Source organism: Mycteria americana, chromosome 9 (assembly GCF_035582795.1).
Source record: "Mycteria americana isolate JAX WOST 10 ecotype Jacksonville Zoo and Gardens chromosome 9, USCA_MyAme_1.0, whole genome shotgun sequence".
Lineage (NCBI taxonomy): Eukaryota > Metazoa > Chordata > Aves > Ciconiiformes > Ciconiidae > Mycteria > Mycteria americana.
Window position 1 is genome coordinate 27,628,776 of NC_134373.1, and position 26,220 is coordinate 27,654,995.

Below are 26,220 nucleotides of genomic sequence, written 5' to 3' on the forward strand. Positions count from 1 at the left end.
TTGCCAGAGCTGGTGGAAGGGGAGATGAGGTCTGGGGAAAGCTGCGGGGGTGAAAGTGCAGCCCCGCGCACTTACCCAACTCCTCCCCGCCATGTGCCTCTAGTCCTGGAGCTCTGAGCTGATGGCACCGGTTGCGGATTTGTCCTGCATCTGCTTATGGTGCTGTTGAGGACGAAGCTGAAGAGCTGACGGGAGGGCAGCGTATCTGCTGATCCCACCCTCAGAACCCAAATTTGGGGGTGATGGGTGCTGGGAGGTCTGTTGCCCCCTCTCAGCTCTGAGGTGGCCTTTGCTCTGTCTCATGAGGGGAGAGGATTGGCACAGCTGGGCATCTCCTGTGGACTCCAGCACCCCTTGACCCTCCCGTTGTGACTGGCACCAAGCTCCCAGCCCTCAGAGGAGGGCAGTTCACTACCTCAACTTCTTCGTGGCACAAAGTGGCACAAAGGGGCCACTGGTGTGGCTGGATTTGGTGGAGGTGTGGAGCAGGTCAGGCTATAGCAGAGTGGGAATGGGCTAAGAGATCACTGAGTGTCCCCAGTGCTTAGTGTTTGCCTTTGGCTGGGCCAGCTGCTGGAGCGGATGGCAGGAAGGGGACTGGGGTTAGCTGAGCACAGTCCTGTCTCAGCGCGGAACAGGTTCTCTTCTGTTCAGCAGCTTTATGGCCATCTACTCTGTGGCCAGCTACGAAATAAGCTGGTTCCACCCACTTCACTGATGCTGCACATGCCTGACACACGATTTGAGGGCTGTCTGCCCTTGCAGGACGTAAGCCAAGGAGCAAGGCTGGCAGAGGCAGACGCTTCAGCTCACCTCCGAGCCAAGCCAGGCAATCTCCTTCCAGTTGCAACCCACAGACCTCAGCCTCAGGCTGAAGCTCTTGTCTGTTCCTCTCCAAAGGCAGCCCTTTGCAGGGGAGTGCATTTGGTTCAGGGGCTTGGTCATTGGACTGGTAGCAATGCCATGCATGCCTGTACCAGGACAAGTCACCTGTTGTCCTTCTTGCCCTTCAATCAGGGTTCAAAGTCCTCCCTACCACCCAAAAAACACTGGTAACTCCTGGCTGGCCTGGGCATTAAAGAGGGACCCAGCAACTGATCTCCCTTCTTGCCCTGCAAAAGGATGGGACAAGGCTTGACGGGTGACCCTGCTGTCCCAGGATATGTTTGACAAACGGCAGGGTGCTGAGGGGCTTGCCAGAGATGCCACCTCACAGGGACACTGAATTTGTGCTGAATCCAGGCTAAACATTTTCAATTCCTCTGAATCCTCTATACCTGCAGGAGGTTGAAGTCTGCCTTTATTTATCCTTCTGCCAGTCCCACTGAGATTTCAAGGGCATGTATCTCACAGCTAAAGGTGGCCTATATACTTCGATGCCAGGAGAGACTGTCTCTCCTCAGCCTGTTTATGCGGTTGATTTCTGATTTGCAGGAGGGGCTACAGACTATGTCCCAAGGCTTGTAAAGAAAGCAATTTCTGCTCTCGGTTTTTACAGGGCAGTTCTCTCATCAGTGTAAATCTGAGTGGGGAGGTTTTATGCTGGATGACAGAGAGGAATCCAGGCTTAGGATATTTATACTGTAGCTTATACAAAGCTGTTTGACATAGTGAATGGATTTGGGGGAGTTATTTCTATTTTTTATTTCTTCTGAGGAAGAAGCATTGACGTTTACCTTGGAACGCAGCCTGAACGTGTCATCACCTAAAGGCAGTGTGTCCTGACCACAGCAACTTGTGTTGTTTGTAACAAGTTTTGTGGGATGTGCATTGCTGCTGTGAGATCCTAGCTAATGCTGTGATCCTGTCAGATCTCACAAAGTGGCACAGAGCCAGCCCATGGGAGGTCTCTGAAGGAAAGACTGGCTCTCTGAGATAGTTCTTCTCACGGTAATAGGATGCCCTGGCCGAGGATGCTCCCTGGCCTCTATTTGAGGTAGCAACTGAATGTCCTGGTTTGTGATGGCCACCACAGACCTACTGTCAGGGGGATGTTATTTTTGATGTCTTGCCCCTAGTCTGTCCTGCCTCCCTCAGGTCTCTGTGCTTTCCTGGTGAGATGCAGGATTCCTCTTCCTCAATGCTGACAGGAAACATGGGGCCATGCACTGTTGAACAACTGCCATGCTCCACCCCAGATGTGGACCAGGTAAAAGCATTTATGCGTAGGGTGTACATATATGTCATAGGTGCTCTTTGAGATCTCCAAACCCACCGCAATGATGTAAAACAGCAATGTTCCCCATGTAACTAATCTCTTCTATTTTTCCTTCCTCCCTTCCCCTTGTCCCCTCTCCTCTCCCTGTTGCCTCCCCTTGCAGTGGCAGGCCATCTCTCTGACAGTCATTGAGAAGGTTCAGATAGCAGCGGCCATCCTGGGTTCCCTCTTCCTCATCGCCAGTATCTCGTGGCTCATCTGGTCGACCTTCAGTCCCTCGGCCAAATGGCAACGCCAGGACCTGCTCTTCCAGATCTGCTATGGAATGTATGGCTTCATGGACATTGTCTGTATAGGTGGGTGATCACATCTCACAGCATGGCCGAGGTCACCCGCCTGCTCACCTGCGGGGAGGAGCGGGAGATGGCATGGAGAGCCAGCCGGGACAGCTCGGCTCGGATTGAGCCTCCTCGGCTTTTCCTCCTCTTTGCTTTTGTGACACCTATTTTAAAGTCCTCTGTGCTCATCTGGGCAGTCCTGGAGTATCTCCTTGGCTGGGCTGGCAGAGGGACCTGCAGCAACCCCAGAGAGAAACAAATCTCTCTTTAGAGCACGAAGAGGGTAGGGGGGTCTGGGGGAGGCTGGGGAGTGTAAGGCTTTTGAGAAACTCCTTCCTTTCTGGAATAGCTAATTTAGGGACTGCCCCATGGTTGGGTACAGCAGGGTCCCTCCACATGCAACTCCTCGGCTCTCCAGCCCAGTCTCTCTGCTGGGCAGGGGTGGCTGCCCCTTCTTTGGCCCACCCTGGAGCTGCAAGTCCCAACCAGTCCTGGTCATTGCCCAGCCTGGGGTCCTTGTCAGGTTGCTGGTACAGAGTAGCTCTGAGGATGAAGCTGCCCCACACTGAGGAAGCCCAGACAGCAAAGCAGATGCTGGCAGCCTGGCCCCAGAAGGTCTCCCTGAGAGCAAGAGCTGTAGCCCCAGTGCAGGATGGGGGGACGTAGTTGACAATACCTACGGGCAGAGGCACTCACCAGCCTGGCCGTTGAAAGAGTGGTGGTTACCAAAACAGTTCAGTGAACACCAGCCACCTCCAAACGTGCTCCTGAGCAGTGTCCACCCAAGCAGAGGCCACTGGATAACATCAGTTCAAGTGACCCTGCCAGGAAGTAAAGAGGGTCCCAGAGAGATCCTCATGTCTGGGTCCTTCCATCATTGGTATAAAGGCAGAAGGAGCCTCCCAGAAACTTGGTGGGACAAGGCAGCCCTCTTGACTTGGTGGATTTGTGTTTGTGTGGGTAAGACCACTCCAGAGAAAGGAGCACAGCCTCCAGTTCAGCCCTCAGGAGGAGCAGGACAGACATTATCACAGAGCAGCAGTACAGAAGTAAAACAAACCCAACGGCAGGGACAGAGGCCTGGACAGCACACCCTGGTATCCAGGTTCAAATGGCTCTTGCCTTCAGCATCCTTCCAGCACAGGACTTGGGCCTGCTGAAACCCAGACCAGTTCCTCCCACTGTTGCCACGACTGTGCTGACAAGGGCATGTGACCTTGGCCTGTAGACATCATCCTGCTCCTCCATGAGATGCTGGTGGAGCTACCGCATGTCTCCAGGAATGAAGGGTGGCAAAAACAGGTTGAAAGAGAGATGGGCAGCACCCATATGTTGGCACAATAGCCACTGGGGACATCCTCTTGCTGGTGTGATTGGGAGTGGGAAAAAATGATCCCTGTGTTTGTGTGCGTGTGTGTTGCCTTGTTGGCAGAGGACAGAAGTGGAGAGCCTGGGCAGACATCAGTAACATGATTAACTGGCTTTGATAAAGCTTCAAGAGCTGAGGGGAACTGATTAGCTCATCTGTCAATAGGAGCTAAATCCTCCCACATGGCAGAGGACAAACCACATCAGCCATGAACTGAAGGGGAACTGGGCAGACAGATTCGGATTTGAGGGTTTTTGTTTCTTTCTTATTAATTTTTTTAAGGGTCTGGCCTCTATTTCTGTTCTCCACCTTCTCTGAAGGGAAAAAAAGCCCCTTTTCCATCTCTATTGATGTCACCATCAAGCTTAATGCCCTAAGCTGGAACCTTTGATTTTTTCCAGCCAAAGAGCAAGCAGCCGTCCTGTTCCCAGGAACATTTCAGAGTCATGGTTTGGGACAGCCCCTTGTCTCACACTCCTCCCTGCAGCTGGCAGTCCTGGTGGGCCAGGCATGCTGGCTTTCCCACAAACTCTAAAGCAAGTGGGAAGCATTACAGATGCAGTGAGTTAACATGTCTGTATGTGGCTTCTCTTGCCCAGCACTTCAGAGCAGTGTCCACCCAGAGGTGGCTCCACTTGTGTGCAGCATGTCTGCCTGTGCTGCCAAGCAGCCCACCCATGCTCTACCAGGAGAGATGATGTTCTGGACCATGTGAGCCTTTCGTACATTTCAGACATTTCCCTGGAAAAGCTCATAAGCGCATGCAGCCAGCCCTCTGCCCCTGTCGTGCTCCAGTGTAAAACTTGCTTGTATTGTTAATCAATACCCTTTGCAATCCCAGCTGCTGCTGCTCCCGGGTCTGCAGTGGAGGGGAAGGGCAGCTCTGGGCAGTGCCAGCTGAGATCTGGTGTTCACTCTCCTCCCTGCCTCCCCCTCCTCTCCTTTCTCTGCTCAGGTTGAACCAAGTGACAAATGAGGTCTTCACGGGGTGCTGTGACTCCCTGGCTGTCGATGCGGTCAGGTCTCTCCTCTGAGTGAATTCTCTCCAGCCCTGCTGATTTCAGGGGGCTGCACTAGTGCTAGCCAAAAGGCTGGTCTGTCCCGTGGAGAGGCCAGGCCAGCTCAGGTCAGCAGAAAGGGCTGATCAAAGGGAACTCCGTGACTGGGTTTAATTCCTCATTCATTACAGCTTTGCTCAGCTGTGATGGAAGCAGCAATGCCAGCTCCCTAGAAGACTCGCAGAGAGTTCCTCCCTGTGGAACAGCTATTCTCCCTCTCTTTATCCTTCTCCCAAACCTTGCAGCCTCACGCAGGGACTTTGATCATAGCTGGGCAAAGCCGGCTCCAGAGATTCAGAGTTCTGCTCCTGACTGCCAGCATGGCCCAAAGCCTCTTGCTACTCCTCCCTAGGCTTTAGTTCCACTTCTGCCAAGTTCAGGATAAAACCTCTCATGGATAATTGCAGTGACAACGGTTCTTGAAATACCAGGGTGCTGCCTGTGCTTTTCGGTGTCTCCTCCTCCACAGTCAAGCCCTTTTCCCCTTTTGCTTTCCAGCCTGTGGGTGGGTAGGAAAGATTTAGGAAATAAGAAATGCTTGGCGATGGGGAAAGAGCAGGACATGACGTGCACTCAGTTCTACCACGCTTGTTTTTTTCAGCTAATGTAACACACACATTGTCTGTGCGTTGTTTGGTAACAGGCTGGGCAGCCTTAGCTAGCAGAATGTTATACTGTAGGTCCTACACTAATTGTATGAATTCCAATTGTTCCTTCCCCCAGTTTGACCCCAAGTTTTGCTTTCACTGGCAGAGGAGCAGAGGTTTGAAAGACAAGGTATTTACTAAAGAGCAGATGTGCTGAAGCAGAGCTCCTCTGCAGTTCCTGCCAGTTCCCACTTCAGTTGTCCTTGGATGTCTCATGTCCATTGAGTAGCCAGTGGCATTTGTCCGGGAGGCCAGTTGACACACCCTGTCACTGGAGGTGCTCAGCAGGACACTTCCTCTGGCACTGTAGGGTCTCAAAGCTGGAGGACACCAAATCTGCAGAGATCCTGACTATTGTCAGACAGGGAATATACACCTAGTCAGCAACTGCCCAGCTGTTTTGTGTGATCTCCTCTCTACCAAGTCATTAAGGGATTTAGGTAACAATTTGCCAAGACAGAGGTATCTGTGGCAATTTGCATGGGCAATCCCGTGGCAGCACTGGTCTTTCCAATGTGGAGTCAAAGGTGAGGGCACGAGTGCTCACTTGCACGTATAGCTCCCTAAGCACAGATCATTTGGTTGTTGTTATCTTCACTTGATCTGTACTTTATCTGAAATAGTCAGATCTTCTTCAAGCTGAGCTCTCAAAATACAGCTGTTAACTCAAGAGACTATTGATCCATGCATCAAAATCCAGGGGTCTTGGGTTCGACCTTCAGCCACTCACATTCAGTAATACACTAGTTTTCTTTGGACTTTGCTAGATCCTAGCATGCTCCACAAAAACAATTGTAAGGGACAGACACCATTTGGTACCCCTTCACCCACCATGGAAACAAAACCACAACCAAAGTAAAATGAATCTGCTCCTCACAACCAGCAGGACAGATGGTATGGCCCCAAGTACCAGAAGCTGCGTCCATCTGGGCAAGATGTGCAAAACAGTCTTTCAACATTGTTCTCCCCCTTGCTCTCAGACATCTAACAGGAGGGCAGGAAGCACTGGAAAGGATTTATTGGGATTTGTGGGAGTCTCCAATACTGGATTTTTTTTAAGAACCTGTTAGAAAACATATGTCAAGAACAGGTTGAGGAGATACGAGCCTAGTTTGTGAAGGAGGAACAGACTAAGTGCTTCTTCATATCCAGCCAGCCCCAACATCTTTGATTCTGATCTCTCTCTGTCACGTGTGCTATCTCTGGTCATGTCTGTAGGACAGATATGAGAGTTGGATTAAACTAGAAACTGGTAATGGTGCCAGCATAGGTATTGCTCTGCTATGAAGCCATCTACAACACAGACATTTGAGATCAGCAGGAAGTGAATGAAAAGTGAGATGGGGACTGTTCATTTGATTAACTGCTCTCTCCATGGGTCCATGAGAGGTAAATCCAGAAAGCTGGCATAGAGAGGGATTAGCAGAAATGCAGTTATCGAAATGCAGAGATAAATGGAGTGAGCCTTCACAGGCCTGAGTTACTGAGTAGGGAGACTAGCAGCTTAGAGCTGGGCTGTAAATCCTGAGAGATATCTGCCTGTTAATTAAATGACAGTCCTTGGAGGGGGAAGGAGGAGTTTGCCTCTCTCTCTCTGTCAAGGTGCAATTAGGGAAAGTCAGTGTTTGTAGATTAAGGTGTCATTTGGGGTCAGGAGGACAGGAAACCATCTCCTGTTAAACAAGGAGGAACTCTGCCAGCTAATGAGAGCATGTCACAGTCTATGCTCAGGCATCACCAGATCGGCTCCGAGGGGGAAGCGCATCTCAGGAAGGCCATTAGCAGGCTGTGCGCACAGGGCTGTCACTGTCACGGTGTCTGTGCGCAGTCCTGCTTGTGCTCACGCAGGGGTATCCCTGTGGTTGGCATGAGGGGGGCTTATCCCCAGTGATGCGAAAGCAATCCGATCTGCCTCTCCTTGGATCGCTGTCTGGTGGAGACCGTTGCTTTGTCCATGCCCACCCGGTCCTTGCTCTTTGACTCACCCTGCCTTGGTGATGGCAGCTGCGCACTCTTGCAAGCACTAAATCCTCATGCTCTTTGAAGCTTTTCCCTTGCTTTCCTTGGCAGCCAGTCCCTGAGGGTATATGCCTTCACAACAGTAACTGCACTGCAGCTCAATAGCAGAAGAGACAGGCAAAGCAGGACCATTCATCCTGCCAATGATTTTTGTTGGCACACCAGGGCAATCCATTACGGATCAGGAAGTGTGTGCCCGCTGTTTTTAATCCCAGCTGCCAGCAAGAATAATCAGAAGCATCCAGTATGTCTGATGGCATCTCAGCACAACCGTAGGTAATAACATAAGAAATCAATAGCCAATTAAAACTGATCCACAGCATTTGATCTCTCATAGCGCAATGGGAACAGTAATTAATGGAGCTTCCTTGAGACAGTCACAATTCAAACTTCCTGCCAAGACTAATGTGGCTTCATTTTAAATGAGCTTTGCTTCCTAGAGGAAATGCCAGGCTGAGGTAGCCTCAGCGTGTTTTCTAGCCAGGTCACTCGGGCCCTCAGCATTCAAAGGATTTAGGAGTCAAAGTCCCAATAAAATAAAGAGAAACTGAGAAATTGTCTTCAGGGTCTTCATCTGTATTGGTCCAATTCTCGGAAGGAAAGCAGATGTTTTCATTCAGGTCTGCGTAGTCCCCCAAGGTACAAAGCAGGAACAATTGCTGCAGCAGTAGGGAATCAGTTCTGGGGAAGCACCAAGCCTATGCGTTGGCTTTATGACACCCTAAAGGCAGAGCGCAAGGCAGAGAAATTCAGCAAATGTCTTCAGAGGAGAAACCTGAGACCAAGCCAGACAGCAAACGTGCATGGCTTCGACATACCTGGAAGACACGCATGAGAGTACGCATACGTCCTCCCGTGCCCTTCAGCTTAATGCACTGCTTGCCACGCTGTTCATGCACTTCTTGCCCAGTTTGTCTGCAAACTGGAGCTACCAGGAGCTAACTGGAGTGACCAGATCCAGCCCCTATCATCAGAGCAGGCAGTTCAGATAAAGTCAGGGAGCCAGTTCCCTTTTTTTGCACTGTGAATCCTGGTTTGCATACATTCAGCCACAACGTGCATGCTTGAAAAATCACTGAACAAATCGTTGATTTATCAGCCGTAAAGGGGGGTGTGGAGACAGGAACAGTCCCCAGAGGGCGCGTTGTGGGGCTTCAATCCAGCTGGGCAGGGCCTGTCCCTCCGGAGCAGTCATTCAGGGCCCTGTACCTGCTCCAGCAGCAGAAGCGACGCTGCGCAGCTGATCTGCCGACTGACTTCTTGGCCGCTACCCAGGAACAGCAGATGCTCGGCAAAGCCGAGACATGCCACCCCTCCGTTCCTGAAAGATGGGACCTATTTTTATCTAATGCTGCATTGATTATTCAATAAGAGAGCCGAGTGGGCCAGCCGGCATGCGTGCATGTGTGCTGCTTTCACCAGCGGGCATTTCTGCAGAGGCTCAATGCGCCTACTGAACCCCAGTGCAGCTCCAGCAGCTCTCTGCAGAACGAGCATGTCGCTGCTGAGCAAAGAGCCACGGGGTTTGGACCTGGCTCTGAACCCCCTCCCTCTTTGTAGGGAAGGAGCTTGGCTTCCAGCACAGTCAGAGCAGCACCTGGCCTTTCACGTGTGTCCTTTCAACTCCACAATTCTTCACCACGTCCACCTCCATGCAGTTTCCCACTGTTGCAACAGGGCTCCGGAGATGTATTTTGTCATGAATAACCATATGGTGCTCTCTGCTCCAGTGGATCAATGTGTTTAGCATTTAATGAGGGCAACATAATTAACGTTTTCTGAGGGGGAAAAGAAATCCTTTTGCCTTGTGAACTGCATCTTGTGCTTTCGAGGGTGATACGTTATAATCAGAATGATGCTTTCCTGTCACTAAACCCTGTGCTGGGATCAAGTGCCTGGTGTCCCTGGGTTAAGTTCCCATCCGTGGGCAAAGGCAGAAGCACTCACCTGCCTGTCACAGCTTCTACACTACTGCGGGAGATTCCCTCATAGGCAGCTGGTGGGATCTCCAGCACCAGCTGCATAAATTGTACTGTCTAGTAAAGGATGGAAAAAGTCCTCAGCTCTGTGCCAGGCTGTGTTTTTCCACTGCCTTCTGTCCCATTGCTCCTGCTACTACAGCCTTCATCCCAGCAGGCACGTTACTCCTGGAGGTGGGAGGCTGTGGTCGATGGCATGCCTTTGTGGCCGTAGCAAGAGAAGTCAACTCCATAATCAAAGATGAGGCCGCAGAGGGGTCATCCCCTATGCATAGTGGATGAGGCTGCTTTTGCTGTGTTCCCAGCTCTGTAGGGAGTCAGAAGCAGAGGTAAGAAGAGATTAACATGAAGCCATATTAATCCAGCTCTGGGATCACTTCCTAAAGTAGTGACTGATCAGTTCCTCTCCTGGAGGGATGGCTACCTACCAACAGAGCCATCTTTCAGACCCAGATACAACAGTCTGTAAGCAAGAATACTGCAAACAGGCCCGTGGGCTAGGTTGCTAAACTTATTCTGCCTGGAAGCTACTCCTTGAAGCAGCACTTTCCTTCCTGAACCAGGACCCACTGATGGCAGCCACAGCTTGAGTCCCTCTGCCCCATGGCAGAGCTGGATCCACAATACCCATACGACCATGCAGTGTTTGGCAGAAGTTGCTCAATCAGATTAAGTAATGCCAGGGATCCTGTGCCCACTTTACCTTCTCAGAGGAGGTTCAGCCAGCAAACAAACCCACAGCCATGACATTCAGGCAGGGCCAGTGTGGAGTGGGCAGTCATCACTACCTGCTGAATGCAGAGAAACATGAAAAGCCGAAGGTCCAGGCATTTACTATGCCAGGTGGGACAATTCACTCTGTTCAGCCACAGCCACATCATGGACCTCTGTGTGCTACAAGGCTCTTCTCCAGACCTTTGCTGCAGGCTTAGCCACTCTCAGTTCCTTTCAGTGTTTTCATTCTTGTCATCTCAGCATTGATGGATCCCGTAGGTGTGTACAAACTCTTACCTGCCCCTTTCAGCCTGCATCAGCATTCACTCAGCTGGGTATCGCAGCCCCTAAGGGTCTTCAGCTCTGGTGGAAGAAACTTGTATGCCCAGAGCAGGAAAGCAAAAGTTTTGCCCTCCCAGAGATCCTAGCTAGTAACAGATCAGAAATGATAGATCCCTGTTCTCTTGGCTCCTACCACCTTCCTTAATTTTGAACAGTGCCTCTGTGTGAGAGGTGAAGACCTTTGCAGGGAAGAAGGTGGGGTGAGACCTGTGGGGACACTGAAAGGGAGCAGAGAGGAGAGGCCACACCACCCAAGCTGGAAGGCTCCTGGAAATCTCACAGAAGTCCTGGGGTCTGCAATGAAAGATTTTGTCATGGCTGTAGAGGACAAAGCAGGCAAACATAGGCTGTGCCATGGTGTGTCCCAGGGACACATTTATCCTAAAAAAAGGCTGGCCAAAGGGCACCATGAGTACCTTCTGCCTCACGTCCTTGGGATGCCTTCCTACATGGCAGAGGGGAAAGATGGCCATATCTTGCTCCAACAAGGGGGTAGAAGCAATCGCAATGCACATGCCAAACTGCAACTTCAGAGGCACTCCCAGGTCCATTAATTTCACCTGTGTGCCCTACATTACCCTGGGGGATGCTCTGTTAAGGGTGATCTGTACTCACCTTTATGTCTCTCCTAACTGGTCCCTATTCCTCTTAGTGAAAGAGCGCTTGGGTGGCTGGAGCAGTCTGAAGGGATTGGGCTCAGGCACGACCTGCATCCCTCAGAAAACAAAAAACTGTGAAACTATTCCCATTTTTTCTTACAGAATTTCATTTGCTAATAAAAGCAGAGAGGGAGGCACTAGTTCTACCTTCAATAAGCAAATGTCATGTTTTGATCATTACTGAACAAAGCATTTTCATTTAGCATTTAGAGATGACTGCTCATGCTGAGTATTTTAAATTCAGTGTCAGAATTTGAATACAACATTTTTTAAAAATTCAAGTCCAAATGAAACATTCTCACCTGTCTGAAAATATGTATGTATTCTTCCATTCTGGGGGAGAGCATGACTTTTTCAAGTCTCACTCCAAGCAAGTGTGAAGCCAGATTTCCAAACCCTACACAAAACAGTGCTGTTGTCCAGCTTTGCCTTTAAAGAAATGTCCCAGGAACGGCTGAGGATGCAGCATGACTGCACAGGCAGCACTTTGGTCGAAGTAACGTCAGCTATAGGATTGAAAGGTTCAGGACCCAGACCCGGAGGACTGACTGCCGTGGTGCAAGCGTAGTGAAATGGAAGCCATGTGCTTTTTCTCTCCTCACCACGAATATCCACCTCCGTGGACTTCTGTCAGGGAATGTCTGGAAACAGAGACCCAGAGACTAGGGTGTGCATTTGGCCAGTGCTCTGTGCAATCCAGTTTGAAATTATTTTCTACTCCCTTCTTTTAAAGACCTAAGAGTATCTGCCATGCACACGAGTGACTTTCACCTCTCATGCACAAAGTCCTTTCAAGATGTGGGGTGTTGTTCTCATCTCCATTTTAAATTTTGGGAAAAAAGCCACCAAGATGGTCTATATAATCCTAGTTACAAAGCAAGGAGGGGAAGCTTTAAGAGAGCAAGGGGTATATGGGTAATGCCTCCAAGCCCTATCCCTCCTATACTGGCACAGTTATGGGTAGACTCACAAGTGGGGAATGATGCTGGAGATGTATGATTCAGAAGCTAGGCTGTTCTGCTGGTGGAGCTCAAGTCTTTATTTATTTATTTGCTTTTTCCACGAAGAGTCTCATTTATTGCTGCCTGCATAGCTAGAGACTGCCCTTTAATCCTCTGCTTTATCGTGCGAATTAAATACCACAGGAGTACAAGAGCCCTTAAGGGCACAACATCCATTTTGCTGTAGCTGCCCACAGCCAGCTGAGTTTACAGGAGTGCTTTTGTTTATGGTTTATCTATTGCCTGAGCAAGGATTTCTCTGGGGTTTATTTTACCTATTTTTGCTGTTATTTCTTTTTTTGGTTTTTTTTTGTCCCAGTTTTGAGACAGGGTGTAAAAGTGCTAGTCTGGGCAGGGCAAGAAAAAGTTGTGGTGGTTGGTAGCTCCTGTGCTTACAGCCGAAAATACTGCGGCATTTCTGGAGCGATGATGTTGCTGCGTGCGGTTCCCGGGGTCAGCCCATCTCCTCTGTCACAGATGGTATCCTGCAGACAACTGATGCTGTTTTCCCATTACAAACAAACCATGTGGGAGTGCTGAACAAAAAGGAATTTCCTGTCCCTTGGACACCTCCTATCAGCTCCTTAATTTTGCCAGTCTTTCCTCATTTGGGGCCCTACCAGCTCAGCCCTACAGGGCCCAGCCCATGTGTTGCAGAGGAACGTGAGGGTGGGCAGAGGACACGAATGAAGATGGCTGTCCTGGGATGAAGATTACACCTCGCAGAGAAGCTGGCGTCTACCTGACAGCCATAAAAGCTCCCCCAATGCTCCTACAACGTACAGCCCCAGCTCCCACCAGCTTCCCAAGCCCAATGACAGGCAGTCCTACCTGTCCTCTCAATTCATCCCACTGGATAAAGCATTCCTCCTTCCCCAGCTACAAATGCCGCGTATGTGGGATGGACTGCTCCTGCTTCCGAGAGGAACCCATAGCATCCTGTGTGCGCAGGAATCACTGCCGCATACCTGTGTTACATGAACTCATCACGTGCTGCAGTGTCACGACTTGGAAATTGTCTCTTGCCGTATAGCTCAGCAGCACCCTGCAAAATCACAGTGCTGCCGGAGGAGAGATGCTGCCGGCTGTCGCGCACACCAAGGACTCCCATGGGTAATACAAGAGCTGCCTCCTTTCCCCAGCCCCCCACGCTCAGCCCCAGCGTGGCAAGGGGTGAGGTCTGCCATGATGGCTCACCCGGTGGAACAGCAACTGTGGGGACCCTCTGAGATGCCGGCGCACTGGACACATCTCCCACATGGCAGGGCTCTTGCTGAGTCTGGGGGCGGGTGTTAATGGCTGCAGGGAGCTTGGGGTGTAGCATAGCCACCCGCCCAGATGGGACCTGCTGCTCCCGCCGCTCTGCCAGATGGAGCAGAGGAGGCAGGGAAGGAGAAGGGCTCTCTCTGCCTTGCTGGGGGGTCCTGGCCCACCTGGGGCTGAGCAAGCTTTGAGGCAGAGCCGTTCTTGAACCCCAGCTTGCACGAAAGGAGACAAGCCGTAATAAGCACAAGGTTTGCCTGTTAGTCAGCCGTCAGAGGCTTGGGGGCCAGCCTGTTTGTGCTGTTAATGACCCAAAGTGGAAGAGTCCGTACCTCCAGAAAATACTTGCCCAGGACAGCTGGGAACAGCTTTTCTGTGTACCCTGCTGGCGGCTCTGCCCAGGCCACGGAGGTCTCACCCTTTGAGGGGCTCAGTTTCAGTTTTGCTGGAGTTGTGGCCACTGTGGCAGGAGGAGAGCCCAGCACGGCACATACATTGCTGTGAAAGCTGCCAGCCAGTGGAGCCCCATTACCGCAAATACACTTAAAGGGTGATGGGCAGAAGAAGGAGTGTTTTGTCTTCCACAGACCCGTGGGTGCCGTGACAGCACATGTCATCCGGTGATCAACAGCACGCAAAAGGGTCCAGCCGTGCAGCCATCCCAGTTCTGCCGTGCCAAAACACAGATTCGTGCATATTTAATCAGTTCTTTAGATATTAAAAAATGTGCATGGAGAATGATTGATAAGAAAATGCCTGATTATAATCAGCTAATTATTTTTTTCCATATGCTAAGCATTCACTCGAGCTCTAATCATTATGACTACACTTTCGGTTTATGCTATTATGTCATTATGTCATTTATGTCATTCAATGCTGGACATTTCTAAGCTTGCACATCCTCCTTGCGCAGTTCCAGCATTATTCAGAGCGGCCCTTTGCTAGATGTCTTGCGGATTAGAGACATCCTGCTCACTGGTCCAGTGTCTTGCAACTACCTGAAATGTCTAAAAGACAGCACCCAGGTCATCCATTACCTGGACTTCTCCTGTAAGCAAGATAGACTGTCCACTAAGCTCTTGAAACGTTCTGGGGACAACTTTTGTATTTTGGAAAGCAGGGGTAACCGTTATGAAGCAGTCTATACTTCCTATTTGATTTCACCAGAAAGCAAAGAATCCCTGAAAATCTGAATGTAGCAGTAGTTTGTATGAAAAGTGACTGTGTGATGAAAGCATTCCTGAACTGAAGAAAAGTATGATGTGAGGATAATGGACTCCAGAAAAGCTGCCGCAGCAGCCTCAGGGGACCAGAGCAGGGAGTGTCTCTTGGGAAGAGAATCTGAAGGATAAAAGAGCTGCGAACAGCTCGCGGCTGCCAAAAGGGACGATACTAAAGGCACAACAGCAAACTGTGCCTGTGCAGGGGAAAGCTCAGAAGCGTGGGAAGAGAGCACTGAGGCTGCATCAGGAGCTTTTTGAGGACCTAAAATCAGAAGCTGCAATCGCACAAAAGGCAGAAAGAAGAGCCTGCAACTAATGAAAAGTCTCTAGGAATCACACAGGCATGGGGAGCTGTCAGAGCTGAACCCCAGGATGACCATCCAGAGATACAAAAGGCAACAAGAAATGGGTCCATAAGCATACGTAAAATAAGAAGAACAAGGCAACTCTAAGAGCTCAAATAATATTTGATACAAAAAGGGCCAAAGAGTTAAATGTTGCCTTTGTTTCAGTCTTCAAAACTTAACTAAAATAATTTTAATGAGGAGAAAGGAGCCCAGGGCAGAATCAGAAAAGAACAGACTCAAAAATATTCAAACGAGTTAGCTCTGTCCTTGTCAGCACGTCCTAATGAACTTCAGAGGAAGCTGCAGGAGCAGTCCCTGACCCATGAGCATTTCATCATCAGGAACGTGGGGAGGATGCAGGAGGTGCCAGGCAGCTGGGGAAATGCAAGCAGGGTACCTAGCTTTAAATATAATCTTTGTCATGAAAGAAGGTAGGAACTGAGGATCAGGGAAATGAAGGGCAAATCAGCTTAACAACTGATTCATAGAAAGATATTAGAATAATTTTTTAACTAACCAATTGATGAGCACGAGAATATAACTGTATCTAATCTGGGAGGGTAATTGTCCTAGTGGCTAAGGAGGAAGCAGTCAGTTTGGTATGCCGTGACTTGGGCAATGCTTTTGGTGCTTTTCCTTAAGATTCTCCTAAACAAACCAGAGAAATGTGGTCTAGATTAAATAACTATAATGCAGGTGTACAGCCCATCGAAAAACTGCTTTCTCAGTAGTTGTCAGTGGTGTACTGTAAACTGGAAATATGTTTCAAGTAGGACTGGTTTGGACTCTGCTCTCTTCAATATTTTTATTAATGGTTTAGATAATGAAATAGGAAGTGCTGTTATAAAACTCTCAGATGACACCAAGCTTGGAAAGGCTGCAAGCACTCTGGAGGATCAGATCAGCATTTGAAGTGATCTTGGTAAATTGGAGAAATCAACAAGATAGAATTGAATAAAGAGAAGTGCAAAGCACCTAGGAAGGAGAAATCAGAATCCCAAACAGAAGCTGGGCCAGGCAGTCACACTGCCAAAGACAGCAATTCTATGACATATCAGTTTATTTCATCAGGGTATCAAAAGGAAGGTGGGGTGTACAGTGCTGATTCTGCACCTCTCTGCTCTGGGGACTGCATCTTCCTGGGGAGTTCACTTGGAGAAAAAGGGGGGCAAAATAAAGAAGTTCTGGAGATGATGAACAGGAGTGAGGAGAGAGAAGGCATTACCTGATTCCCCACCTGGTCAATTCTGATGTTAACACTTCTCCTCCCAAATCAGCCCAAGCGCAGAGTCCCACTGGTGCCACAACATTACTTTCAATTATGAATCTACCTCTCCCCACTCCCTGGTTCACCCTTTTCCCCGTTGCCTGCAGAGCACAGCTCTGCAGCCTTGAGTCTTGGCCACTGGGGGATTTAAAAATGATGGGTTGTTTAAAGAACTTGCCATATTCAGCTGGAACTGACCCCACCACAATGTTGAGGGATGCCAGAAACTAGGTGCCCCTTTCCCAGCCCATCTTTGCAGGAAGAGGTCCCTCTGGCCCTCTTTTCCCGACTTATCACCAAGGACTATCTTGCATCATGGATGAGCGATAAAGTACAGAGGATTAGACTGAAAAGCAGTATGGATTGGACGGGTCCAGTGGGAGCTCGGTGAGGCAGAGATTCATGGTTATTTCTAAAGCATTTTTTGGAATGGAGCGATCTCATGGGGACGATGAGAATTTGGGAAGTGGCGGGGCAGCCTAACTTGGGCAAATGCAGAGCGCAGAGCAAAAGCCAGTACACTTTAGTGTACACTAGAAACCTATGGTTAGGGAACACAAATGAGCCAAAAGAGACCATCTGTGGCTAGGTATGGCCCCTGCAATGTGCAGAGCCCATCAGGGAAACATCACTCTCCTGCCTTTGTTTTTACACCCTTCCTTGTACTGTTGGCCACTGCTGGAGGCAGGATGCTATGATAGACAGACCCCTTGACCGAACCAGTACAGCCACTTTTCTGCTCTTAGGTTAAGATGCAAGGGGGCTAAGGGTGGAGCAAATAGGATGAGATTAAGGCAAAGAGATAAGTGAGGGCTGAGCTGCTGGAGCTTTGGAAACAAAAGTGGGGGGATTTGAGATTGCCACAAAACATTAAAGAATTCACAGAGAGGGATAGAAGGGTTTGTATACGCAATGATGTCAATAAAGGGAAAGCCTGGCAATGAAAGTGTTATCTCCCAGGAGGACTGGTTTGCCTTGGCCTGAGCCACCACTGCTGTGGATGCAAACATTAAGCTTTGATCACAGCTGCTGTAATCTTCCCCTGACACCTAGCAATGAAAGCAACAGAAACAGGCTAAAGCATGGCAGCTGTCTGGCTGAGGTGAAACTGCATTTGGAAAGGAAACAGAAGGGGGAAAGTGCTGCTGAAGGTGGGAATAAGAGGTGACAGCTCAGGTGGCAGGACAGGGACTTTATGAGAAGCAGGACAGAGTAACTGGCTGGAATGGACTGTGATTGTTCCTCCTGTAGATAATGTGAGTGACAGCGCAGGGGTGATGTACCACTCACTGTCAGCAGAAGCCTTGTTTTGGTGGTTTCTTTACTGGCAAACAGGAGAAGCAGTTCCTGCCCCAAGAATTTACCTGTCTCTTTCAAGAAAATGCATGGCAACTGTTGGAATAAGAGGAAGGTTAATTAGAGGCTGAAAGTCCTGGTGAAAAGATCACTTGGTGGCAGAGGCTGACAATGTGCAGAAGGTGACTGCTTGTCATTTCTGGGAAACTGCTGCTCCAAAGTTGCCTTAAATTGGAGGCTCACAACCTGGGTTAATCTCACAGGATGGTGGTATGCCAGCTGATCTTCCCTTGCCATCTGGAGGCACAAATGCAGTTGTCCTTGTTACATCGGGTTTTGCCCGTGTTCTTCCAACAGCCCTTCTAGCCATTGGGCTGAGGACCTCTTTTTTGACCAGTCTTGCCACAGGTCCACTGATGGCAATGCACCTCTGTCCCAACTAATCCCAAGGGACAAAGGGCCACCTGCATACAGCCCATATGTGTCCACCCTCAGCACCGAGAACAAGAACATTTCCTTGCACTGAGACTGTCCATGTGGATCATGATGTAGCGTGGGCAGGTATTGCAAGGCTCAGAGAAATCCTAAAGTGACATGAGCATTACCTCTGGGCCACGATACTCACCCTTAGTCACGCACCCCTTTCTAACTTTTGCATTTTAAGAGTCCAGAAGCTCAGGGTTAGCTGTGGCAATCAATGAGTAGAACATGGAAATTAAACTGCTTTCACCAGTGCTAGCTCTGTTGCAGACTGCATCTCAATAACCTGGAAGAGAAACAGTCCTTTCATCCCAGGGCAAGAAAGAGCTCTTCTTGCTCTGGGATGAAAATGAGAGTGAGCGTAGGGGGGTAAATGGAAGAGGTAAGTCTTTCCCCAGAGTCAGCAGTTGTCAGCTTGCTCTCCCAGATGCTGTGGGCATGCACTGATTGGGTATGCAACTGCACTGACACAACCCTTGCCTAGCCAGTATGTATTGATGTTGCTTACCTGTTGCTTTAAATCCAATCTGGAACCAGGCTCTGTGCTCTTTGGGGCTGAGTCACTTAACTGGGATAGTTTTGCATAAGAGCAGTGGTTAGGTGCTGGGTCCTCTCCCGTGTGTAATAAATGAAAGAAAGCATAAGATACCAGCTGGTTTGGTATAACCTGTTGCCAAGGTATTGCTGTGTTTGCCTGTGCTGTGAAACACAAAGCAGCTTCTCAGCTCTGGGAAGTAATCCCTGCACCCAGGATAATCACTAGTCCCTCCTGCCTGGACTCTACAGAGCTCCACAGGGCTGGCCATGATCTGACTCTCTGCATGGACTCAATAATAATAAAGCCACACGAGAAAGAGAAAAGAAGGCTAATATATGGAGAGAGTGAACACAGTGAAAAGAGATCAATATGGTTTACTGCAAATATTGTTCCTGATTCAGCATGTGTTAATTCGAAGCACTGCACTGGGTTAGCCCTACCATGTTAGCTCACAGACACTATGTCTTGTCCTGGGAACAGCACAGACACATCAATGTGGCAATGCAAGCAGAGGCATTAGAATTTTTTTTTTGTAGACTTTGCTGTCAGGTTAATGACTCCATCACATAATATGAGCTGTCTCCAGCTCCAGAGCCATTTGGGAAATCTTTTCATGGCACAAGCCAGTGCAAGTAGAAATGTCTAAGAATATAAGAATGGCCAGGGCCCCATCTAGCCAGCTGCCCTGTTTCCATCAATGGCCACAAACAGACATAAGAGTGAAATAAGAACAAGACAAGTGTATATTATAGTTCCCCTAAATACTTCTTCCAGCATTCAACAATTTTCAGCTCAAGGCATTTCTTCTGATGCTAGTCCAGCCAGGTCTCTACATGGGAAAATGGAAATGAGAACAGCACATCTTCAGTGTCCACGTTCCATAGGAGGTTCATTTCACCAACACCACAAACAAGGGATTTCATGGACCAGGCAACAATCTGGAGCAACACGTTTTGCATGAAGCTTACAGAGAATTTCCTTCCGAAGAGGATGGTTTTCACAGACAATCTGTTGAGAACAGATTTTGTGAAGCAGAAGACGGCAAGATAAACTTGGGAGGAGTGGAAAAGGACCAGGCCATTACCAGAATCCATATGATAATTCTCATATAGACATTTCTTCATTGAAAAGAGAGAGAGAAGTTCATGTACATGAAGTACATGAAGAGAGAAGTTCATACCAACCTGCTATCTTCCCCACATACACAGGATTTGGCTTATGGAATAATTGCTTCTAGCTGGACACTTCTAGTTGAATACAGTTCTTCCTGAAGGATTTCCCACTTAAGTCTGGCCTTTAATTGGAACGTTGCACCTCTGTAAACAAGAATGATCCTTGAGGGAGGGGTGTTTCTGGAAGGGGACGCACAGAGCTGAACACAGGGGTTCCAATCCTAATTTATCTCAGGCAGACAAAATTTGTTTCGATGGCAGCATTAAGTGTCCTGCAGCTTGATATAAACTGATGGACTCTTGCTTACTCTGGGCATTTACTCTTGCAAATGAATCACTGTTAATTCTATCTCCCTGCCCACCCCTCCACTTGGTTCCTTTTTAATTTTATAGCTTCCTGAGCTTGACACTGGGAAATCGATAAGTAATTTAGAGCCCAGTAAATACAGACGAAAACAAGTTATTTTGTACTTTTATAAATATTTGGAAACCAAAATTATCTAAGAAAACAGGTGCTCAGTTGACTCAGCAACCCATCCATCAGCATCACACAGTTAATTGCATAAGATCATAAACATTTATAATTAGAAGGCAAACAAACAAGAATTTTATAAACAGCCCTCTTGAATCAGGCTGTGCATTAAATATTTGTGATAAGGTAATTAAGAATAGATTTACAATCCTGGCTCAGTGTTTAATACTTCAGAGAATGGATTTGATTCTGTGGAGAATGTGCTACAGCCAAGGAGAAAACATTCAATTTTGGCTCTTTTATCCGAGGCTTAAAGTGGTCTCAGAGAAACATTGGCTCTGTCATTGATCAGAGTGGAATTTCATTCATTACAGATCAGACGGCTCATTTAAATATATGTCTAATGTCCCTTGTCATGGGCTGATCCACTTCAGGCCTGCTTCAAAGCTCTGTCTCCTTGGCTGGATCTGCAGGCTTTCCCTAAATCCTGGTTTTTATGGTTGATGCTTTGATCAGAAGGTGTCAGAATTCTCAACCATGTTTCAAAGTAGGGAGGAAAAACCATATTTTTCTATTATGACATCATGGTGTTTGGTTGTGAAAAGCCAGCATCACTACAGGATTACAGCTGTGCAATCTCACTGGTCTATGGGAACCAGAGTAAAGATCTCTCCCGTACTGTAGCGCCCAGCGCTATTCCTTGTCCCAAAGTAGCCACATTTGAATACTTAAACTATCTAATGTGATTACTTCTACAGCCAGTAAGCAGACTCAGCACCCCATTATGATGAACGTGAGAGTCCACCTGAAGCTATTCTGTGGTCAAGTCAGCAGGGCTTCTAGTTATGCTTAAAACCAGAGAGGCTAGAAACTCAACCTGTACTAGAAGCTAGAGTGTAAACTCTGTAAAATCAGATGCTGGCCCTAAGAAACCAGGTGGCTGCATCTCATCAGTGAGTAATGGGGACGTCAGCCCTAAGGGTAGGATGACCTTCAGATATTTTGGTTTTTTATATACATAGATTGACTCCAATAATTGCCTGTCATCAGAAACTAGAACAGTCTGGAAAGCTGGGTGGAGGGTAAAGCCCTAGCATTTGATTGATCAGGGATAGCAGTAAACCACTTTTTTCTGTGGTGCCCATCATCTCCCTGCACAATGCTGGTCAAGGTAAGCTCGTTTCAGTATGATTTTGCTTCTTACTTCTTGTGGGTCTTTTGTTCTTTGCCCTTGTATTGGAACCTGCTTGGTTCAGGCTTGGAGCCTGCTTGGAACAGGCAGGCAAGAGAGCTGCTCTTCCTAGAAATGGTTCTGATAATCTTGATCCTGACCAAGAATGGTGAAGCCATCGTTGTTAAGAACAATGAAGCTCTCCATGTGCTAATTCACCCCGTACTGTCCTACCTGCTGGTCCTGCTCCAGTTACACAGGGCACAAAGGCACTTTCCTAACAGACAGATTGCTACAAAACAAGGAGTTCATGCATAAATTCTGCATAAATCCTGCATTCTGCATAAATCCCACTCTCTAGCAAAGCTTATTAATCATATTACAGTGTGTCAACCAAGCCGGTCTACACGAGATGTTGCAGCTTCTTCCAGCCTCAGTGGATAAGAACAAGACAGTGTTGCAGTCACTGCTGGTCCTAGTGCTTTCAAAGGGTCTAGCCAAAGCCTGGCAGCTTGAATAATAACGGAGCTTTATACTCAAGTACTGTCATCGTCTAAACAACTTATTGTCTAATCCTTCAGTCCTCTTGCAAGGGTGGGAAGAATGGCTGGAAAGCTGCCTGGCAGAAAAGGACCTGGGGGTGCTGGTTGACAGCCGCCTGAATATGAGCCAGCAGTGTGCCCAGGCGGCCAAGAAAGCCAATGGCATCCTGGCTTGTATCAAGAATAGCGTGGCCAGCAGGACTAGGGAAGTGATTGTGCCCCTGTACTCGGCACTGGTGAGGCCGCACCTCGAATGCTGTGTTCAGTTTTGGGCCCCCCACTACAAGAGAGACATTGAGGTGCTGGAGCGTGTCCAGAGAAGGGCAACGAAGCTGGTGAAGGGTCTGGAGCACAAGTCTGATGAGGAGCGGCTGAGGGACCTGGGGTTGTTTAGCCTGGAGAAAAGGAGGCTGAGGGGAGACCTTATTGCTCTCTACAAGTACCTGAAAGGAGGTTGTAGAGAGGTGGGGGTCGGTCTCTTCTCCCAGGTAACAAGTGATAGGACGAAACAAAATGGCCTCAAGTTGCACCAGGGGAGGTTTAGACTGGATATTAGGAAATTTTACTTCACTGAAAGGGTTATCAAGCATTGGAACAGGCTGCCCAGGGAAGTGGTTGAGTCCCCATCCCTGGAGGTATTTAAAGGACGTTTGGATGAGGTGCTTAGGGACATGGTGTAGTGGAGGTCTTGGTAGTGTTAGGTTTACGGTTGGACTCGATGATCTTAAAGGTCTTTTCCAACCTATACGATTCTGTGATTCTGTGATTCTGTGAAGGATGACAGGGACCACTGGGAGGTGAGCTAACTGCTGGGTGGAAGGGCTGCTCGCTCTCTTTCAAATGCAGAGACCATTCAAGTCAGTTGTCCTACAGCCCAGTGCCGTCCCTGGACATCAGCTCTGGCATACGCAGATGGGTAGCAGGACATGTGCATTACGCGCATACTCAGCGCACACACGGTGTAAGCTCATCTGCCCTTTCTTTCAAGCGTGTTGTTTTCCCCCTTGGAAGGGAGCAATGACGTATGATGAGATGCCTGCTCTGCAGATGAGCAAAACTTTGCCTAGGATGACAAACCATTTATAGGTATAGACAGACCCTTTTTTTGCTCGATTGCCACCTCTGGCCTCCACGTGCGTGTCTGCTCTGCTGCTGTGTGTGGGGAGAGACGCGGGCTGCGCACGCACATGACGCTGGTGCAGCAGACGTCACCAGCACGTCAGATCCAGTTACACCCCCTCCAAACACATGCCGTTAGCTGGGTGAATCATGCCTATGCAGCATGCAAAACCAGTCCAGTGATAGATAAACCTCGGGCGTTTATTGGTAAACAGATACTGTTTTGCTGTAAGAGCATAACTCACTCTGCTGCATTTACGATCCATTTATTGATTGCTGAGATAAAGCTGTAATCCTTTTAATTCAGGGGAAAAGGGATCCAGCAGAGCAGGAGAACCGGTGCTCCGCCAGTCGGTAATTAAAATACATGATTTATCATTGAATAAACACTGGCTGAGGGAGAGCTGAGCTAACCAGCTAGCTGGGGGCAGGTTGCTGGGGTAGGTTTATGGTTCTTTCTAAAGTTTTGTTTCTGTTTTATGTTTATTTCTTTCCCCCTTCCCTCCAGGTCTAATAATACACGAAGGGCCCTCGGTTTACCGGATTTTTAAACGGTGGCAGGCGGTCAATCAGCAGTGGAAAGTGCTGAACTATGACAAAACAAAGGACATGGAGGAACAAAAAACAGGGACCAGGACAAATCAGCGCCCCTCCTCCCAAACCACCCACTCGTCCTCCGCTGGTGGTACAGCCACTAACTCCGCTCCAGCCGACAGCGGGGCACGGGCTGCCGGCCATGCCACAGGCACCCTCTCTGACCACCACTGTGCTTATACCATCCTGCATATACTCAGCCACCTGAGGCCTCACGAACAGAGGAGTCAGTCTAGTAGTAACAGAGAGCTCGTCATGAGGGTCACGACGGTCTGAGCCGAGGAATTCAGGAGGCCTTAACACGAAGCGGAGGAGACAAAGAACTCATAAAGCAGAGGAGCATGGTGTGCCTTTTTCTTTCTCTTTCCTTTTCTTTTTTTCTTTTTTTTTTTTTTTTTTTTTTCTTCCTCTCCTTTTCTTTTTTGGTAACTGCACAAGATATAAGAGGCGGCACCTGGCCAGCTGAGGAAAAAAGCAGGTGGAGGGAGAGCTGCACACTCATGCTAAAGAGGTTAATGTTTTCCAGCCAGTTTAAAAAAAAAAGAAAAAAAAAAGAAAAAAAAAACAACAACACAAATCACAAAAAAAAAAAAATCAACAAAACAAGTGCAATACAGACTACAAACTGAGTAGGCAGAGTTCTGGGGAAGCAGAGGAACAGATGGTATAGCATGTCTTACAAATCCTATTACCTGGAATAGGTAACGCTCTGTACACACGCCCCGTACACACACGCACGCACGCAAAAACATGCACACACACACAGTGTGAGATTTATAGAAACAAGGAAGGGAACAAAATATTTGGAGTATTTTTATTTTCCAGACTGTGATTAATCAGGGCCATGAGTCGTTTTGTTTCATGAGTCACTCTGGAGCCTTGTTCGATTTACCATAGGAAACCTGAAGTGAAATGGCTAGGGATTTTTCAGTATTGATTTACAGAAAGAGAGATTGAATCATCCCACCAAGAAAATCTAACAAAACCCAGGCATACCCAAATTTCACCAAAACAAAAAGCCTGTTTGTTTTCATAATGTTCCTGACAAAGGGTTTGTGAGGGTGGAACTGGGAGGGGGGAGGGTGCTCCATGACCTTTATTCGACGTATAGGCATTTTTGGCAAATTTTGTACAAATGCTCCGCAGGTGTTTCAAGCACAAGTACTGGTGTGATTTATGCCTTCATAACCCCAAATCCAGCATCCAAATCTTGCCACTCGCACACATCATTTCCCGTGCAGACATTCCAGGTTAATTTCCTTCCATTTTACTCCAGTCACAAGAAGCCAGCCCATCTCGGTGGGTTTCTGCTTCCTTGCTGATTCAGACACTCATGCATTAGAGTTGTACATCTCTTTTTTTTTTTTGGTGTCTGTATCCCTGCTCCTCGATTTGCAAACAGTCTCACTCAGTCTTGTAGGCTGAGCCTTTCACCATCCAGTCTGTTAGTTTATTACAAAGTCTATTCCATTCAATCATTCAAGAGAGAGTTAGTCTGAAGAGGGAGCACAGTTGCTGATCGAATATGTAACACTTCTAATAACTCTCCTTCTCTGGGATATATCCTTGAAGGTACCGGTTGCTCTTCAGGAACATTCTCTTTCAATGCACAATGGCTGAATCATTTGTGGATATTAAAGGGACACTGTCAAGTACTTTTTAAATAGTTTTTAGGGTTTGGGCTTTTTTTACTCTCCATTGTTTGTAATATTCTCTTACAAGCTTGAAAATAAAATTTCTTTCCCTACCGATTTTGTCCTTTTCCATTTGGGCACGTACCGTTCTCTCCACTCACCCCATTCCTTTCACCATCCCCGTCCTTCTCCTCCCCACCTTTCTTCTGTGACAGGAGGAAATCCATGTTACTGATTTCCTGCTGACTGTCCTCGCTCGATGGAGGGTATGTCCCAGCTCTACGGGGTTGAGCTGTTTTGCCAGCACAACTGCCACAAAGCAAGTGTAAGAGCAGGAACCCTAAAAATACAGTGACTAGCTAATTGAGGAGCAACAGCTCAGCAATCCCGAAACAATGAGCCTGTAGTGATCAAGCCTGAACCCAGCTCCCCCTAAAATTAAGGTAAGGACTTCAGCCAAACTGCATCCATTTAGCAGCAGTGCTGAGCAACGTTGCACAACGGCTGTGTCCAAATGCCCTCTGTCATCGTACCAGCACCCCTCGCAGCTTCTATTGGAGCCAGGGCAAACATGGCTCCTTTGGCAGCTAGGCCATCATGGGTCAGGTGTTTCTGGACTGGGGAAGGTGTCAAACTTCAGCCTCCGGGTTTGAACACACCAGCCATTCTGCAACGTTGAAGATGGAGATTAGCATCTTAAGGCAGGTCGTATTTTTCACCTCGATTACTTGACAGTGTCCCTTTGAATATCAGAATGCAACAGAACAGGTACTTCTCTGGCAGAGAATGTGGGAGGTGAAACACCAGCCAAGAAAGCT

At 48.3% G+C, this 26,220-nt stretch overlaps 1 protein-coding gene across 3 annotated transcripts in view; it reads left to right on the forward strand.

The window, feature by feature from the left end:
• MARCHF4 (membrane associated ring-CH-type finger 4) overlaps positions 1–25,517 on the forward strand; it is a 108,967-nt gene extending 83,450 nt beyond the window's left edge. For all 3 annotated transcript variants that reach the window (XM_075511599.1, XM_075511600.1, XM_075511601.1), the window contains 2 exons: positions 2,322–2,514; positions 23,683–25,517. In XM_075511599.1, coding sequence (XP_075367714.1) covers positions 2,322–2,514; positions 23,683–24,044 — 555 coding nt within the window. In that variant the 3' untranslated portion in view covers positions 24,045–25,517. The remainder of the gene's footprint in view (positions 1–2,321; positions 2,515–23,682) is intronic.
• Positions 25,518–26,220: the final 703 nt, after the last annotated feature.